This window comes from Mustela lutreola, chromosome 10 (genome assembly GCF_030435805.1).
Source record: "Mustela lutreola isolate mMusLut2 chromosome 10, mMusLut2.pri, whole genome shotgun sequence".
Taxonomy (NCBI): Eukaryota; Metazoa; Chordata; class Mammalia; order Carnivora; family Mustelidae; genus Mustela; species Mustela lutreola.
In genome coordinates, this window is record NC_081299.1 from 13,420,071 (window position 1) to 13,438,050 (window position 17,980).

The 17,980-nt window shown below is 46.3% G+C and overlaps 1 protein-coding gene across 7 annotated transcripts in view; it reads right to left on the minus strand.

Annotated features, from left to right (window-relative positions):
• Positions 1-17,980, minus strand: part of UBR4 (ubiquitin protein ligase E3 component n-recognin 4) — a 135,456-nt gene that overhangs the window by 41,660 nt on the left and 75,816 nt on the right. For all 7 annotated transcript variants that reach the window (XM_059137659.1, XM_059137654.1, XM_059137657.1 and 4 more), the window contains 13 exons: positions 12,866-12,962; positions 12,062-12,169; positions 11,509-11,625; positions 10,380-10,589; positions 8,467-8,616; positions 6,541-6,768; positions 5,696-5,774; positions 4,910-5,155; positions 3,714-3,882; positions 3,112-3,256; positions 2,486-2,571; positions 1,723-1,810; positions 1,276-1,469 (listed from right to left, as the gene is read on the minus strand). In XM_059137659.1, coding sequence (XP_058993642.1) covers positions 1,276-1,469; positions 1,723-1,810; positions 2,486-2,571; positions 3,112-3,256; positions 3,714-3,882; positions 4,910-5,155; positions 5,696-5,774; positions 6,541-6,768; positions 8,467-8,616; positions 10,380-10,589; positions 11,509-11,625; positions 12,062-12,169; positions 12,866-12,962 — 1,917 coding nt within the window. The remainder of the gene's footprint in view (positions 1-1,275; positions 1,470-1,722; positions 1,811-2,485; positions 2,572-3,111; positions 3,257-3,713; positions 3,883-4,909; positions 5,156-5,695; positions 5,775-6,540; positions 6,769-8,466; positions 8,617-10,379; positions 10,590-11,508; positions 11,626-12,061; positions 12,170-12,865; positions 12,963-17,980) is intronic.

Here is a 17,980-nt window from a genome sequence, read left to right on the forward strand (position 1 = left end):
GGCAGAAAAAGAAAAGGCATGTAATCACTTAGAATAATTATAGTAATTACAAACAACATTTATTGGCCACTTACTGTGTGTAGGTCTGTTCTCAGCACTTTACATACACCAAACTCAATCTAATCCTTAAAAAAATACCCTGAGTGGGCTGATCTCCACTTTACAGTTAAAGAAGCCAAGGCTGCACAGTTTCTCCCATGTCACGAGACATGAGGGGTGCAGAGTCAGTTTTACCAGCTGGGCTGACTCTACACAACAGAAAATTAAATCTTCCTTCTCCTCCAAAAGGGAATGGGTTATCCCAATGGGCAGCTTCTACCTGCAGATCACCAATGTGAACTGCTCTGCAAATGAAAAACGCTCCAGCAGGAAGAATTCCGTTTGCTGATGTGGTGAACTCTAGCTACATTCTGCCTCTCGGAATAATACCAATACTTCCATTCCGTGCAGAACAGCACCTTACTATTCAAGCAGCACCTCCCCACATCCTCTAGCTGACAGCAACACCTGAGATTTCAACAAGAGCACTGTCTCCAGAAGTCAACACTCTACCCCATGCTGGCACCTTCGCTGGCCCACATACAGTGTGCCCCCATTCAGGCACTGGGATACATGAGCTAGAAAGATCCAACACTGGCAGATACAGAGGAAACGTGCCACGCAGAAATGGAAGGACTGTGTGCCAGAGAAGCTTCCTGGTACTGCCTACACTGGGAGCAAACAACATCTTAACCCAAGAAATGACAACTACTCCCAACAAGGTGTTACATAAAACTAGAACTGCCCTAATTAACATGGGTAAGGAAAAGCTTGAAGTCCCCACTCAGCACTCCTGAGACAGGCTGCTGAATTGCTTCCTTAGACCCCATAGGCTCCACTGGACAGGATTTTAAAAGAACCTTTGTCAACACCCTTAGGAACTGTGTTCTGTGAACACCCTTAGGAACAGCCTTCTGTGAATATTCCTTCAACTGAAACAGAAATCAATCAAGACCACATTAAAGCCCAAGGAAAAGTCTTACTGGAAAAGACTTTGGTCTTCTACTGTCTCGCTGATACTGCCCAAGAAGACTCCACCAGGGTCATACAAAGCTGGGCCTAACTCCTACAAGTTTCCACAAGCTCACTTCTGTCCCTTGTCAGGACTCCAGTGGGTAAGAAGACATACCAGTCCTCTCTCTAGGGACATGCTGCTTCACCCAAGTACAACCATCAAAGCCAACAACTGGTGTTAAGCCTGACAAGCTGCCCCTCCCCAAGTCTGAAGAGCCGTACTTGTTTTTCAGCTCGACGATGGCCTGCACGGTTCGGTTGTTGTAATAGAGGTTGATGGTCCGCACCATCTTTGTCCGTTTCAGATCTCCAATCTTCACTGTCACTTTGCTGATGGTGTGGCTGCCGATGAGCTTCACGACCTGCTGGGTGGTGGTGTACCGCGTGTCCACTTTAACGGAAGACAGCTTGATATACTAGACATGGGAGTAACACACAAAACACTGTATCAGTTCAAGGCCACGGGTTCATCCTGCCTCCTTTAAAACTGATCACTGCAGCCCACTCTTCATCCACAGATGAAGTTTCTATTCAAGGTGGTAAGTGTGGCAGGTAAACATTCATACCACTGGTGACTGAATACCTATGCGGCTACACTCAACCTCTGCAAACAAGAAACCCACGGGCCCTCCAAGCCTCACGATCACCCAGGTGAAAGACGGCACTTACACAAAACGGCACCTCTGGATTATTACACACCAGGCAGGGATCGCTCTCCAGGTAATAGCCATCAAATTCCACTAAGCCAGACAAGGTGCTAAAGAAGAAACCAGTCTCAGCATAAGGAAATCTTCATCTTAGAAAGCACTGAGCTTCACAAAGAAGCCGCAAATGAGCCACAATTCAACATTCCCTAAAGCGAGCCCCACCCTAGTAAGAACACAGGAGAAAGTAAGAAATCCCAATAGGGCCTTGAAGTCACAGGAAGAGAATTTCAACCAATCAACCCTTGATGTTTCCTATTTCTGAGCTGTTCTAAGGCCAGAGGAATCCTAAAAAGCAATATTAAAATCTGACTCCAAGAAATTTTATAATTAAATTTACTAAAAATCTTTGAATTGTACACTTAAAATAGGTGAATTCTGTGGTACATAAATGATGCCTCAATGAATTTTAGAGGAAAAAAAAAGAGTCACCATTAAACCAGAGAAATAAGTTTTTTTTTAATATAGCCATTTTCTTTAAGCCTATCTTACCTTAGACTTAGACACTTGAAAATCAGAGGCATTCTCAAATGACTGCATACCAAAACCTAGATCAGCAGTTATATTTTGAGTACCCTGTGTGTGCAACGCCCCAGCTATGAGGGGGGTGATTCAAAGACCAAGCAGAGAGAGGTATATCAATTCTTGGGTAAGAGGAAACTGATGTGGAGAGAGCAACTGGGACTGTTAATGGAGCTTCAAATAGGGACAAAGCAGAACAAGCTCACTTGTAAATGTTGGAGTTGGGATGGTTGGTAAGAATATGGTTCTGGGTCCGCAGAATCTCCACAGCCTTCTGTGAATATTCCTTCAACTGAAACAGAAATCAATCAAGACCGCATTAAAGCCCAAGGAAAAGTCTTACTGGAAAAGACTTTGGTCTTCTACTGTCTTGCTGATACTGCCCAAGACCACCCCACCAGGGTCATACAAAGCTGGGCCTAACTCCTACAAGTTTCCACAATCTTTGCAACAGCCACCTTTTCAGACCCTGTGGATGAAAGTCATTTTTATTCCCATGCAGAAGTAATGAAATGGTTATCCCGTTGCAGAGACATTTTTAGGGATGTCGTCAGGGCTGCCAGGAAAACCAGGGTGACACCTTCTTTCCAAAAGCAATTGTAATGGGTTGTATTATCCTCCCCACCTGATCTCCTGCTGGCTAAGGCAAATTCAGCCTGTACTTAGTTGCATGTGTCATCTGTGTGAGGCAGATGGTGGCTGTGCTTAAGATTCATCTCAAGAGATTTCACATGGGTACCCCCTATGCAGGTTAATCACAATGTCCTTAACTCAAGCGAGAAAAAGGTCAAATACGCAAAGTGAGCCCCTCTAACCACATATCAGCTATTACCTTCTTCTCTGTTTGTGGGGTTTTCAAGGAGAAATAGCCTAGCAGGTCCACAAACTGGGCAGCCTTACGACCATAGGCTGGGAGTTCTGGCCATATGGACCACATCAGATCTAGCAGGAGTTCCTGTTGAGATTTGCTAGAGTTTCTGTAGATAAAGGACAGTTCATGTTACCAAGCAGAAAACCCTGAGGTTCCTTTTATTTATCAACAAGGCCCAGGTATTGCTTCTGTAGATATGTCTATGTCCCCACAGCAAGGGTTTAAGTTTGAGTCATTTTGCACTCTTTCCACAGCAGATCCTAACAGGTGTAGCTCAGTTCCTTTCCTGTCTCTAGAAGGTGGCCTAAAGAGTCAAGCCTGGTCACTTTACAAACTTCTAAACAGTCCTCTCACGGAATAAGTGATCATGTCTTGCTTATGATGTCAGTTTAATGGCTAAAAGCAGATAACCAGATGAAGACATCTGTAAGTCAAGGGGATCCAGGCTGATGTAAATACGGGCACCATGACCATGAGTGTGTAACACAACGCAAGAGAGAACTACATTAACCGCTCATCTCCTGGACCCATGCAGACCATCAAAACTTAGCCCAGGACCTTACCTGTAGATGTGCAGGGTCAGACAGTGGGCCTGCCAGCGCACCGAGGAAGAATTGGACTCTAACAGGAAGCAACGCAGGAACTGAACCAAGGTCTCCTTATCTGCAAATTTGTTCAGCTGGTTCACCAGAGCTGTGCACAGCTGGTCCTCCTGGCTGCCCGAGCTCTCACCTGCAAGATCATGGAAGACCTGAGGACTGGAGAGCAGGAAGCAGGCTCTAGGGTCTTAAAGCCAGTGCTACCAGATGGAGAGGGAGGGAATCTAAGAGTTGAAAGTTTAAGCTTACTCAACGAAATGGTTCTAATTTGAATATAACTTTTACTGGTGTATTGGAAAACCAAAGCCAGCCCCATATGAGACATGCGACAATAATGCTACCAAAAATCACAGGGAAAAGTGCCAACACAGGCCTGACACTGAGTACATGCACAGCCACCCTGAAGGGACACCGAGCACACGCACAGCTAACCTGGAGGAGGCATTTCCTTTCAGAGGTTTGCTACCCAAAACAGCTAGCTGAATAATTTACTGGGAAAAGGTAAGCCACCTCCACTGCTCATCACCCGGATCACCCGTCCTAGGCCTCCAAGGACCATGAAAAGCAGTGAAGCAGAAGAGGCTTTTGTCTTTCTGATAATAAGGAATCAGCTAAAACAACTTCATATATAGAGCATTTAAGAGTTCACAAGGCATGTCTGCAAGCATCATTTGACTCTGACAACCTCTCCACGAAGCCAGTGTCATTTATCATTTCACAGGAAAACAAACTTGGCTTACTAAAACCATTTAGTACACTTTAACCATTCCTTGGGATGGGAAGCCACATGTTCAAGGTGTAACTGACAAGGACACGAAAACTAGACACTGGATAGCATGAGAATTATAGGTCCTAGTAAATCGGAATAAAAGCCCTTTCTGGTGCGCCTGGCTGGCTCAGTGGGTTAAGCCTCTGCCTTTAGCTCAGGTCATGATCTCGGGGTCCTGGGGTGGAGCCCCACATCGGGCTCTCTGCTCTGCAGGGAGCCTGCTTCCCCCTCTCTCTCTGCCTGCCTCTCCGCCTACTTGTGATCTGTCTGCCAAAAAACTTTAAAAAAAAAAAAAAAAAAAAGCCCTTTCTAAAGAGGAGCATAAGCCATGTGATCCAAGAGAAATCAGAACACCTCGCCCAGGTCACCAAGACAAGAGAGTGATGCTTACCCTCTTTCTCCTTTTCCTTTTCTTCTTTCTTGCTCTTCTTTGTGGAGGACTTGGACTGTGTCGTGGCCTGTCCGGAGCTGGCAGCCACAGGCGCTGCAGAGGAGGAGGCACTCGAAGAGCCGGCTGAGGCCGCCAGGGCGGCAAGGACTTTGCTGCCACATAGGGCACAGGAAAGCAGCTGCAGCAGCACCGGGGACACTCCCTCGTCCACCAGGAAGCTGACTTGGAGGAGGAAGTACAGGACGGCTGCAGGCAGAGGAGATGGGGGCTCAGCTCAGACACAAATGCACTGGACAGACAAGTCGCAGGAGCTGTGTCTGCCCGCGGCCAAGACTGCTCCCCTCCCCACCAGCTTGTACTCCGAGTCCTCTCTGCCAGATGTTGCCCAGAACTCCCGCCCTCTGTAGAAATGAGCTGGTAAACGTCCTAACAGCTACCTAAGGATCGACTCCCAGCCTCCACTTCTTCAACTAAGAGGATTCTCTAGATTCCACAGGTTCCTCTTTAGCTTTCACTCCACAATCTGGAGGTCAGTGACTCCTACTGTACCCCCACAGCACCCCACATTTTATCTATGACCCTTATCACTCTGAAGTTCTGACTTGTCTTCTCAGCTGAACAAGAGTTCTATCTTAAGAACTCGAGAGGTCTTAGGGTCTTAGTGTCTCGCTCATAGCCTCATCTCTGGTCTCCAGTTCAGTGCTTGGCACAGGGCAGTCCTCAACAAACAGTACTCAAAGAGATGAATGAATGAACAACAGCCACCAAAAGTCGTGCACTGCTTACAGTCGTCTTTGATGCAGAATTTCTGCCAGTTGATGGTTCGCTGGGCAGCAATCTCGGCACAAGCCTTCAGGTGCTCCATCTGAAATGGAAACCGACCTCCCCAACTGAGTAGGGCCTCCAAGCAGCCTGCACCTACCACACCTGCTGCCTTGAGGGGTCTGTGCGAGGCTGCTGATCCAGTGCCCTGGGGAACCTGGGACCAAGGCCCACGCACTGTCGCTTTTACTGAGCCTCCTCCATTCAGCTCCTACCACACAAATGCCCTTTGTTTGCAGGGGCCCATCACACCACTCAGTAAAGCAGCAGTAAAGATAGACCACGACGGGAAACTACAATCCAGTTTACTTTTTTCTTTCCTTTCCTTCCTCCCCTCCCAGTTTACTTTTTTCTTGTCAAAGCACAATAGTAAGGACACTAGTTTAGGAGAATACTAAAGATATTCTCACCTAGAGCGACCATGCAATATACTGTTTGCTTCCTCAAAGTTTGAACAATTTACCTTCAGACCCATCATTTCTTTAGTATTCAAGGGCAAAAATCAGAGGTTGGCAAATTCCAGGTCAGTCCTGCCCATATGAGCCAATGACACAGGTAAGAAGCCCAAACCACTCCTCCTCATAATGGAGGTACCACTACCAGGTGGGAGCGGGAATGGTGAGGGGGAAATCACAGACCCTGAAGCCCACTACACTTAATATGCAGCATTATGGACCACCCTGAGCTCAACTGCAGCTGTGACGTTCTCTGAATATATACAAGCCCTGTACTCCTCCGGCCGACTGCCTACCTCCCTGAGCCACATCACATGAGGCTCCCTGCCTCACCGTCCCCCTCGCCACTCGTACCAGGCTGATGAGTGTGTCATACTGCAAGGCAGAGCCTGAGCTGGCTGTAACCACACTTGCCCGGAGGAATATCCCCTGTTCCTCCAGCAGCTTCTTGATCCCACGCACGTGGGAGTCCAGCGTGTGCAAATCCCGGAGCTGGCGGTACTTCTCCTTTGACCCACAGATGAAGAGCAGAAGTTTGCGGACTTGACGGCGCACAAATGGAGTTTGCTGGATCATCAGGTACTTGAGAGGAAAGGCAACACAGAGAGTCAGTGACTCAGGAACTGTGTCAACAGCAGTGCCCTGGGTTTTCTTGAACTTTTGTTAGAAACTTTTAAGAAACACACACCAAGCTATTTCCTCATAGCCAAGATAGACTCTGGTGAATTCAGTACTCCTTACAGAGTGGACAGGAAAAAGAAAACTGTCAAAGAGGGGAAAAGAGCAATATTCCCACTCCCCTCCTGGAAGTCCTTTGGAATCTACAAGGAAGATGACCTCGACTCCAGCCCACCCAGAATGAAATGGTCAGGAAAACCTCTTCAAAATCTTTCAGGTCAAAGAAGTGGGGAAAAGGTTAGGTTGTTGTTCCATCCATACAACCCAGAATGGTCACTGGGGGCTTGCTAACATGTCAGTCTTCCCAGAGTAAATCTTAAGCTCGCTGTGATAACGTGATGGCAGCTAACTGTGAGCTACCGTCCCTCAGCTGCCTCCAACCTCTCCCCACCACCCTGGCTACACACTGCTCTGCTATGGCCAGACCAAAAGTGCACTAACTACACTGCTTCTCTGCCAGCTGGCTCCGCGTCCGGTCCTGCCAAGAGGGAACAAAAAGGGATACCAGAGGGCCCGAGGAAAAAACACTGGCTCCTTCCTGTCTGCCTGCTACCCTGACAGCAGCCCTTCGTTCTGGAAGCCTCCATCAGCTCTCCAGTATTCAAGGACAAACCAACTACAGTTGGTTCTAATCATCGGCTTTTTTCCATACTCCCAGAATCAACCGCGTGACATCCCCTCAGAGTTTCCTGGGGAGCAGTACCCCCTCCTCAGGTCCACCATACCGAATCCTCTTCAGACACAGGTCTGGGGTGGCTGCTGCCTGCAGCTAGAACATTACCTCAACATTCCCTGTTTTTCTTTTCGGTTCCTTAGTGGCCGTTCAGCCAACTCCCTATGTTAAAATCTCTTTGTAATTCAACTAGCACATTTTCTGTTTTCCAGACAGGATCCAAAATTATTATTATTATTTTTTTTAAGATTTATTTATTTATTTGACAGAGAGAGAGAGAGAGATCACAAGTAGACAGAGAGGGAGGCAGAGAGAGAGAGAGAGAAGGAAGCAGGCTCTCTGCTGAGCAGACAGCCCGATGTGGGACTCGATCCCATAAACGTGAGATCATGACCTGAGCCGAAGGCAGCGGCTTAACCCACTGAGCCACCCAGGCGCCCCAGGATCCAAAATTATTAAAAACTCATCCCTTACCATCATACACAGAAACAGTCAAACGTACAGAATCAGAAACTAAAGCCACGGCTTGTTCTGACAGCCATCTTCCCCCGCTTCACCACACAGCTCACCCGGCGCAAGACCGACATGGTGTGAGTGGCGCGGCTAGGGGAAACGCTTCCTGACAGTGAGGACAGGAGGGGGCCATAAAGGCCATCAGAGCCAGGGTGCCTGAGTTGGTTAAGTGTCTGCCTTTGACTCAGGACATAATCCTGGGGTCCTGGGGTCCTGGGATCGAACTCCGCACTGGGCTCCTTGCTCAGCAGGAAGCCCGTTTCTCCCTCTCCTCCTCACCCCACCCCCGGTGCTTGTATCCACATGCGCTCTCAAATAAATAAATAAAATCTTAAATAAAAGAAAAAGAAAAGGAAAAAAAGGCAGTCACAGCAATGTCCTCTCCGTGACTGGCGCACTGCCTGGGCTTCACTTACCTCTGAGAGAAAGTAAAACCATGAATGATCAAAGACAGGAGGTGGGATGCGGGCGTTCGTGTCGGCAATCTTCTTGATTTGGTAAGGAAGCCTCAGGACCATCTCTGTCAGAAGCTGCGTATAGGCCTCAAACACATCAGCAGCATGTCCCTGGGGGAAGAACGTCTGTGTAAGAACCTGTGACAGACAGGTGTCCACGACCACGGTCAGGAAAAGGGCGGGCTTACTGCTCATTAGGCACAGCTTACACCAGAGCCGTAAACGGGATCTTTCAAAGCTGGAGCCATCATTGCCCGACAGCTTGGTTTAAACCCAGCAAGGCCCCAGGCTCCAGGACACAGACCCCACTTGTCTCAAAAGTCCCAAAATTACACTCTGGGAAAAACAGTGGCAGTGAAGGATTTCTGACTTCCTGTGAAAGATGCAGTCTATTCCCTAGTACCAAAACCTTCTAGGATATCAAGAGACATTAAATAAACTGGGTGGCTCAGTCAGTTGAGCGGCCAACTCTGGATTTCAGGTCAGGTCAGGATCTGAGGGTCCTGGAATAAAGCCCCACCTCAGACTCTGCGTTCAGCAGGGCGTCTGCTTGAAGATCCTCCCTCTCTCTCTCCCCTCCCCCGCATGCACGCGTGTGCGCACGCATGTGCTCACTCCTTCTGAAATCAATCAATCTTATAAAAAGAAAGAAACCAACCACCCAACCAAGGCGGCCAGGATCACTTAATGCATAGCCCACAGAGGAGGGGAAGCTGAGGGGTGTGAGGACGGTGGAAGCAGCAGCTATCCCACAGGCCACATGGTCCCCCAGGAAGAGCCTACAAGAATTTGGGGCACAATTCAACCACTAGTTACTCATCGGGACTTTGCCAAGCAACTAGAGGTGCAAACAAGGGGAAGATGCCACGTGTGCACGGGGCACTCTGGGGACCGAGGGCAAGACCAACTTGATCTGACCTGCTAGCAGGAAGTGCACATTGGAGAGGTTTTTCCCAGGACCCAGTGTGTGAGCAGGGTCTTGCAAGACTAGGAATTAACTCAGAGGGGAAGCAAGCAATGCAGAGGAAGAGCAGCTCAGGACAGGAAACAGGAAGGCAGTATGCCGCATCTGGGGCAAGGCACAGGACGGGGGCTGCATGCCGGGGGCAGTAGTGACACAGCTAGAGAGTTAAGTTCATAGCTGGGGTACTCAAAGAACTTTTTGGCCTAAAAGTTCTAGAAAACCAGCAAAGGGTTAAGAAAAGAGAAGAACATGATGCGATTCACATTTTACGCCTGTTCTATCCATGTTGCAGTCAAAGCAGTTGGGAGTGTGCCGCAAGGGGCACTCATACCACTGCCCAGACACAAATGTGCAGAAAAGGCACTGATGATGGACGTGCACAGGCCCTGGCGCGCTCAACGCTGGGCTTTCCTGCGTCAGGTCAGCCAGTGCTCACAACGACCCTACACAGCAAGCCCTCGGTTTCCAGGTGTGCAAACCGAGGCATGCAAAAGCTGCACATAAATTGTCTGAGCTTCCCAGCTGGTAAGCAGGAATGCTTGTTCCCAAACTCACCTGATCAGAAAGCCCATCTTCTAAACTAGCTCCCTCAACGGCTTCTGATGACAGCAGGGGGAGTTCCTGACACACACACACATACACACCTGTGACATTATCCTGCTCCCCTTTCTCTAAGGAACTTAACATGAAAGGCCAGGTCTATCTGATTTCATTCAGTTCCTCTGCTTTACAGTCAGGAGTCCAAACCCCAGCAGAAGGGCGGGAAAAGTGGTTACTCACTAAACGACACCACGATCAAAGCCTCCGGCAGCCCCTTGCCCTGGCTCCTTCAGCCCTCCTCGCAGAGCGGAAGGAGGAGAGTGCTCTGGAGGAGGGCAGGAGCAGTCCTTCGTCCGGGAAAAGGCCTCACCTTCACATACTGGCGGAGGAAGAATGGGCTCATGTCGGGCGGGGATGAAGTGGTGTGCGGTTTCAGCAGCTGGCTGGTGGCCACGGGCTCGTCGTCGTTCTGCTGGCTCTTCCAGTACTCCAGCAGGGATTTGAGCACGTGCAGGCAGTAGTCCACAGCGCCGGAGCTCAGCAGGGCTGCTGCTGTGGCACTGGAGATGAGGGAAGACGACTGGGGGAAATAGGGAGGGAGGCAGAACGGCCTGTTAAGACAGCGGGGGACAGGGGTAGGAAACCCACCAGTGATCGTCTCAGAGTGGGCCACTGGGGGAGGGAGCTCATCTTTTGAGTTAGAAGTCCCCCAACTAACTCAGACACTCCCCATCTCTTTCCAACAATGACATGTTAGGAACCAACCAACCCCAGGTCCCGGCTCTACTCGCCCACGTGCACATGCTAGAAGCCAAGGGGTCAAGGACTGGATACCTTTCCCCTGGTAGGGGCAGGTTCTCTTCTTCCCTGGGCAACCAGAAAAGAAGCCCATTTCGAGGAGAGAGAAAACTTTCTACTCCAAGCACTTTTTAGCAACCCCACCCTCCAGACAGGGGCTCTCCCCACCAAATCAGCTTCTAAAGGAGATGGGGTAAGTGATCCCATGAATAAAAAAAGTGGGAGAAAAGCCACTGTAAATAAAACCATTAGGAGAGCCTTGCCAATCCCTGCAAACCCCACAGCTCATAAGCTCATTAAGATTGGATGCAGTCCAGCCTCCATTTCTACCTTCTCTGCTTTGTGTTAATCTCCTTTCCACCACACACACACTGCTTTCTCTCTGCTTTATTTCCATACCTTATAGCAACACACAGTAGGGGAATCCTCTTAGCCACCCTGCGCCTGGCAGAACAGTCCCCCCTTTTCAATAATGGAACTTCCAAACCCTGTAACCCCTCCAATGGAGGGATTGCTGGCAAAGATCAGGGCTTGGAAGGGATTCTGGAAAAGGTGGTGGCTCTGCTCTTAAAGAAGTGACAGCTTAGACTCCTTTCTCCTCTACAGCGACAATAGCCTATTCTAACTATCACCTCTGCCCATAGTCCTAGCTGACAATCCTCTTACCTTCCCCCACACCCCCGTGCTCAAAGCGATAGTACCTCACAGATGGAAGACTTGGATCCGGATTTGGTCCGGGACATGAAGACACTCAGGAGTCTCATTACGACCAGATGGACTTCATTCAGGGCACTGCGCTCATTCTTCTTGGAGACGTCCTGTAGGCAGACGCAAAGCCCAGAAGCCCACACTTACTTTAAGCTTGAGGCGTCCACTCAACAAGGTTCCCCTCAGCCTATCAGCACTAACTGTTCCTCACCTGGAATTAAGAGTCAAAACAGGTGCCGGCAGGACTACATTCGGATTACCTAGAGCCCAATACCCTTAAGAGACTGTATTAAGAGACAAACAACTAATTTACTGTTTTCAGCTTAGGGAACTACAAAAGGTCTGTGAGGGCAGCCACTCAGTCTGTTTCTCATTTACATCCAGATCCAACAGGAGGCCTGGGCCGAAGAAGGCACTGCCAACATTTTTGTTCAATCAACAGAACTAGAGCCCTCGGTGGGTGGTTATCCCTGAAACTAAGTGAAGTTCCTCTAAGAGAAGGACCTCAGTCCCTGTTTCTCACATGTCCGGACTCTCCAATCTTACCTTTTTGTCCATGCCCAGTTCAGCAATTAGCTGGGACAGCAGGTTGTCCAGGGCCCCCTTGTCTTTCTCATCTTCTCCATCCAGATCTGTAGTGAGCATCAGGATGACCTGGAAGTCAACAGAGAGAGAAAACATGAGTGCCAGGACCCTAAAGAGGACTCCAAACACACAGGGTTCAGAGGAAATCCCAATCTTCCTGACTATCCAATCAATCATAAATATAATCCACGAAAAGATTCTAAATCCCAAGGTATCCAAAGGAATCCAAAGATTCTAAATCCCAAGGTATCCAAAGGTCTTTAAGTGTCCAGAGTCAGAAGAGTCAATTTTGGTACATGCCAACCTTGGCATCACAAAAAATGTTTTGCAAAGAGTTTGCAAAACGAATTGACTAAACTACATTATAACCAACCAAAGTGGCTTAACAGAGGGTGAAGGGCTGTGCTCAAAACTAAAGAACTTTCCGCTTAAGGGGAAGGCAGCTAGTGGGAGAACAGCTACCAGGCCACATTCCAACATGGTGTTAATAAAGACTCATTACACACTAAGAATCTTGGGGGCAGACATTTGCTCCTGGATCTGTCAATAACTAGCTGGGTGACTGCAGGCATCTCTTTCAATTCTCTGACCCTCCACCTTTTCATCTACAGCGTTAAGGGCTACAACTTGCAGTTCAAAATTGCATTCCATTATTCTATGACCTAACACCAAACAAAGCCTTATAGAGCCTCTAGAAGAGAGATGTGAGCATGCTGAAGGGTGGTCTGACCACAGTGGGACAGACCCAGGTGAACTGAGGGATACCTGCATGTACGGGATGGCCCGGACACCTCCAACATTTCGTAACTGGGGCAAGGTTTGCAGAAGTCTCTCCAACAGCATCAGACGGACCATGTGCAGTCTAAAAGGCCAAGGAAAATACATGAGATGTGAGCTAGTTCACAATCACGAACTGGCTGAAAACAGTTCTTTCCTCCTGCTACCAAGGTAAACAAAGAGCCTACTGCTTAGAAACAATCCTACCATTAGCAAAGTGTTCAGAAATGCCTATCTGGTAACACCACCAACACAGAAGGAGAAATCTCGCTCTGTTAAAAGGAACGAACTAGTCCAAACTACAACGGATGGCCCTGAAAACCTGTTACAGGGGAAGTTAGCATTTCTCAAGCAATCAGCCCTAGCTATTCTCAGTAGTGCACTCTGTGGCCTTTTCCAACACATGACCCCATCCTGCCTCCCGGCACTATCTTCTGGGACCCCTCCATCTACAAAGTCTGCGTCGTCCAGTTGCAGTGACCCAGTCCTTTTTTTTTCTTGCTTCCCGGAAAGTCTGGCACTGCTTTACCCTCTCAACTCGCCGACCCTTTTTCCTAGTGGAAAATTCAATCTCAACTCTACCCTTTCCACACTGGACCCATGAATTCTCCCATATACTCAGGGGGGCACTAACGTGGCGGGGCTTCCCTACTGTATGTGTGCCTCTGGCGCTCTAGTGAATACGCTGCTTCGAGAGAGGACCGAAATGAAAAGGAATTAAGTACAGTCCTGATGACAATCTGGTTGGCAGTCCCAACTAACACACAATCGTACACAGATGAAGAACATGTTTGCGGCATCAATTAATGCCTTCACTCTCACAGTTCATAAACTGTTCTTGATTCATTTTACTTTACAGACTGTGTATAATAAACCACAGGTGTACATATGCCTAAAAAACTGATTTTCATGTGTAACATATACCCAGGAGATAACTAGATTATTTTCAAAATATTAAAATTTCAATCAAAGTATGGGGTATTGATTGATAAATGACCATGATTCCAAAAATAACTCAAAGGAATGAGCTGTTAAAAGTCCTTCAGGGGCACCTGGGTGGCTCAGTGAGTTAAAGCCTCTGCCTTCAATTCAGGTCATGATCCCGGGGTCCTGGGGTCGAGCCCTGCATGGGGCTCTCTGCTCAGCCGGGAGCCTGCTTCTCCCTCTCTCTCTGCCTGCCTCTCTGCCTATTTGGGATCTCTATCTGTCAAATAAATAAATAAAATTTTTCAAAACATAAATAAATAAATAAATAAAAGTCCTTCAGAATACAGTCACACGTAAAAGTTCACACATACATCCAAAGAATAAAGCAAGCTGTGTAGGGACCAAATGAGTAAGAATTGCTCAGAAATGGGACGCCTGGGTGGCTCAGTGCGTTAAATCCTCTGCCTTCGGCTCGGGTCATGACCCCAGGGTCCTGGGATCGAGCCCCACATTGGGCTCTCTGCTCTGAGGGAAGCCTGCTTCCTCCTCTCTCTGTCTGCATCTCTGCCTACTTGTGATCTCTGTCTGTCAAATAAATAAAATCTTAAAAAAAAAAAAAAGAATTGTTCAAGAATGTACAAGACACAGCAAAGAAAATAGGACAACGGCAGCTCAAATTTAGCAGTTCAGTTTCTACTTGCAGGATAAAACAGCAAGCTTTGAGATGGATGCAAGTCTTCAGATCGGCAGAACATACTTGTGAATGCACATGTATGAGAGAAAAAGGCAACAAAATGAGCAGAGTCTGGACCTGGACCAAGATGCTGCCAGACTACAGCTTTTTAAACTCTTAGAATCTCACAAAAAAAGTAAACTCTATACCAAAGATTACAAGTTCCATTTGTTTAGTGACTTAAAATAAAAACAAGTTAGTTACTATATTATTTAAAGTAAGTCATTTAACAATTACTCAATTAACTTATCCTTGAAAAATAAAAGTTTAATTATAACCACATTAGGGGCACCTGGGTGGCTCAGTTGGTTGAGTGTCTGCCTTTGACTCAGGTCATGATCGCAGGGTCCTGGGATCGAACCCTGTTGTCAGGCTCCCTGCTCTGCAGGGCAGGGGGGAGCGGGGGAATGCCTGCTTTTCCCTCTCTCCACCACTCCTGCTCTCTCTCGCTAGCTCTGTCACACTGTCTCTCTCTCAAATAAATAAAATCTTAAAAAAAAAAAACACTTTAGACTTCTACTAACATGGGTAGGTTACCTAAAACAATCCTCCTAAAAAACATTAAAATTCCAAAAAAGACAGAATATCATTTTAGAAGCAATGTGGTGTCTCAAGAAACTTGAAAGGATTAAAATCACACAGTATGTTCCCTAACCACAGTAAATTAAATTGGTAACAGAAAAGTAATTAGAAATTCCCCAAAGGTATGGCAATTAAGCCACATACTTCTAAATATCCCATGGGCCAAAGATGAAAATTACAACAGAATTTAGAAAACATTCTTAACTGAATAGCAATAAAAATACAACACATCAAAATATATGAGTCCCAGCCAAAGCAGACTTTAAAGGTAAGTTCAGAGAGAAATACCTAGTTTTAAATACGTATTTAAAATGAAAAGTTTGGGATGCATGGGTCAAATGGATCCTGAACATGCAGTGGGCTCAAAAAGGCTATAGAAGGGCACCTGGGTGGCTCAGCGGGTTAAGCCTCTGCCTTCGGCTCAGGTCATGATCTCAGGGTCCTGGGATCGAGCCCCACATCGGGCTCTCTGCTCAACGGGGAGCCTGCCACCCCCTCTGTCTCTGCCTGCCTCTCTGCCTACTTGTGGTGTCTGTCAAATAAATAAATAAAATCTTAAAAAAAAAAAAAAAAGAACCCATTATTTAAAAAATAAATAAATAAAATTTAAAAAATAAAATGAAAGGTTTAAAATCAGTGATTCAAGTTTCTCTTATTAAGCTAAAAAAAGAAGAAAAAATTAACTCTCAAAAGGTACCATAAAAGCTTATTAAGCAAAGAAAGGAAATATGAAGAATGGAAATAAAACAGAAGAATGGACATAAAACATAAAAGCCAAAGTTGGTTCCCTCTAAATAAAGTTGGTAACTCCAAGCAAAGCTGACCTTTGAAAAAAGAACATACATATAAGTTACCAACATTAAAAATGAAAAAAGGTACATCGCTACAGACCCTAAAGACATTAAAAGGATGATTAAAAAAAATTATAGGGGCTCTTGGTGGCTCAGCTGATTAAGCATCTGACTCTTGATTTCCACCCAGGTCATGATCTCAGGGTCCTGGGATCAAGACCTGCATCAGGCTCCCTCTCTCTAACTGCCTCTCTGCCTACTTGTGATATATATCTGTGTCAAGTAAAGGAGTAAAATCTTAAAAAAAAAAAAAAGTCCAGAACCAGATGACTCCACTGCTGAGTTTTTACAAGAATTTACAGGTGTACTAACAACGACATCACACGAACTCATCAATTTTTTTCTTGCTTCCAAGAGTCAGACGCTTAACTAACTAAGCCACCCAGGAGCCCTCTATTTCATGTTTTATGCCTGCTACTCAAATAGATCTTAAGAAGCCAAAAATAATTAAGCACAGTAATTTTTTTTTTAATTTTTTTTTTTTTAAGATTTTATTTATTTATTTGACAGACAGAGATCACAAGTAGGCAGAGAGGAAGGCAGAGAGAGAGGAGGAAGCAGGCTCCCTGCTGAGCAGAGAGCCCGATGTGGGACCCGATCCCAGGACCCTGAGATCATGACCTGAGCCGAAGGCAGCGGCTTAACCCACTGAGCCACCCAGGCGCCCAGTAATTTTTTTTTTTAAAGAAAAAAAGATACCATGAGACATGGAAAAAAGACTATGATAGTAAAACTATGTGAATAGAGTCCCAGGAAGAAAAATGATAGAAAATGAGGCAGAAGCAATATCTAAGGAGACTAACAGATGAGCATTTTTTAGAATAAAAGACTCTAACCCAAACATTCCGGAGTCCCTCTTGAAGCAGAATAAATATAAAGAAATCTATCCTGGGGCGCCTGGGTGGCCCCATCGGTTAAGCATCTGCCTTTGGCTCAGGTCATGATCTCAGGGTCCTGGCATCCAGCCCCACACATGGGTCTCTGCTCAGCGGGGAGTCTGCTTCTCCCTCTCCCACCTCCCAATCGTGGGTGCACACATTCTTGCTCACTCTCTCCCTCTCTCTCTCTCAAATAAATAAATAAAATCTTAAAAAGAAAGAAAGAAATCCATCTGAACTATATCCTAAATAAAGATCTTATAAGCAGCAGTAAGGACACTATATTCAAATAAACAGCGGTTATGACAGCAGGTCACTTCTCACTGGCAGTAACAGTGGATATCATTTTCAATTTGTGGGGAGAAAAACTACCGACACAAAACTCTATACCCATCAACAACATGCCCACAAAATGCGAGCTGAATGAAAACATTTCCAGACTAAGAAAACCTGCGATTTTATAAGTAGTGGCCCTTCCCTCATGGAAAATCTAAATGACGCACTTCAAGAAGAAATGATCCTAGACAGAAGGTCTGACACGCACGGGCAAATATTAAGCACAGAAAGTGGTATGCATGTGAGTAAACATGAACAAACACTGACCACACAAACTGTACAAAACAGCAATAGTACCTTGAAAAAGCTTCAAAAGCCTTTTTTGAAAAAGAATTAAAACACACAAAAATAACAGCTTGAATTGATAAGAAGGGATCAAGTCTCCAAGGTCCTCTATATTATGCAGGAAGAAGATGCAACTGTGAGATAAATTTAGTTTTGGTAAGTTAAATGTACATGTTGAATGACCAGGGTAACCACCAAAGACTGGAAACCGTGAACAACCTGCAAATGTAGGAGAGGGGCAGAAAGAAGAAAAGAAAAAGGGAGGAAAACATAGCAAACTGACCCAAAAGAGGACTTCAAAGACAAAAAAACAGAAACAGGCAAAACAAATAAGCAACAGGAAGTAAATGGTAGGCATAAATTTCAATTCATCAGTAATTAACACTTATCACAAATGAACTTAACTGTTTGAATTCGCAAGCAATGGCAGACTGGATTAAAAATGTTTTAAATAAATTTCAAAAAACAAAAAATTGCAAAGACCACATCTCCAAACACATGGAATTAACCT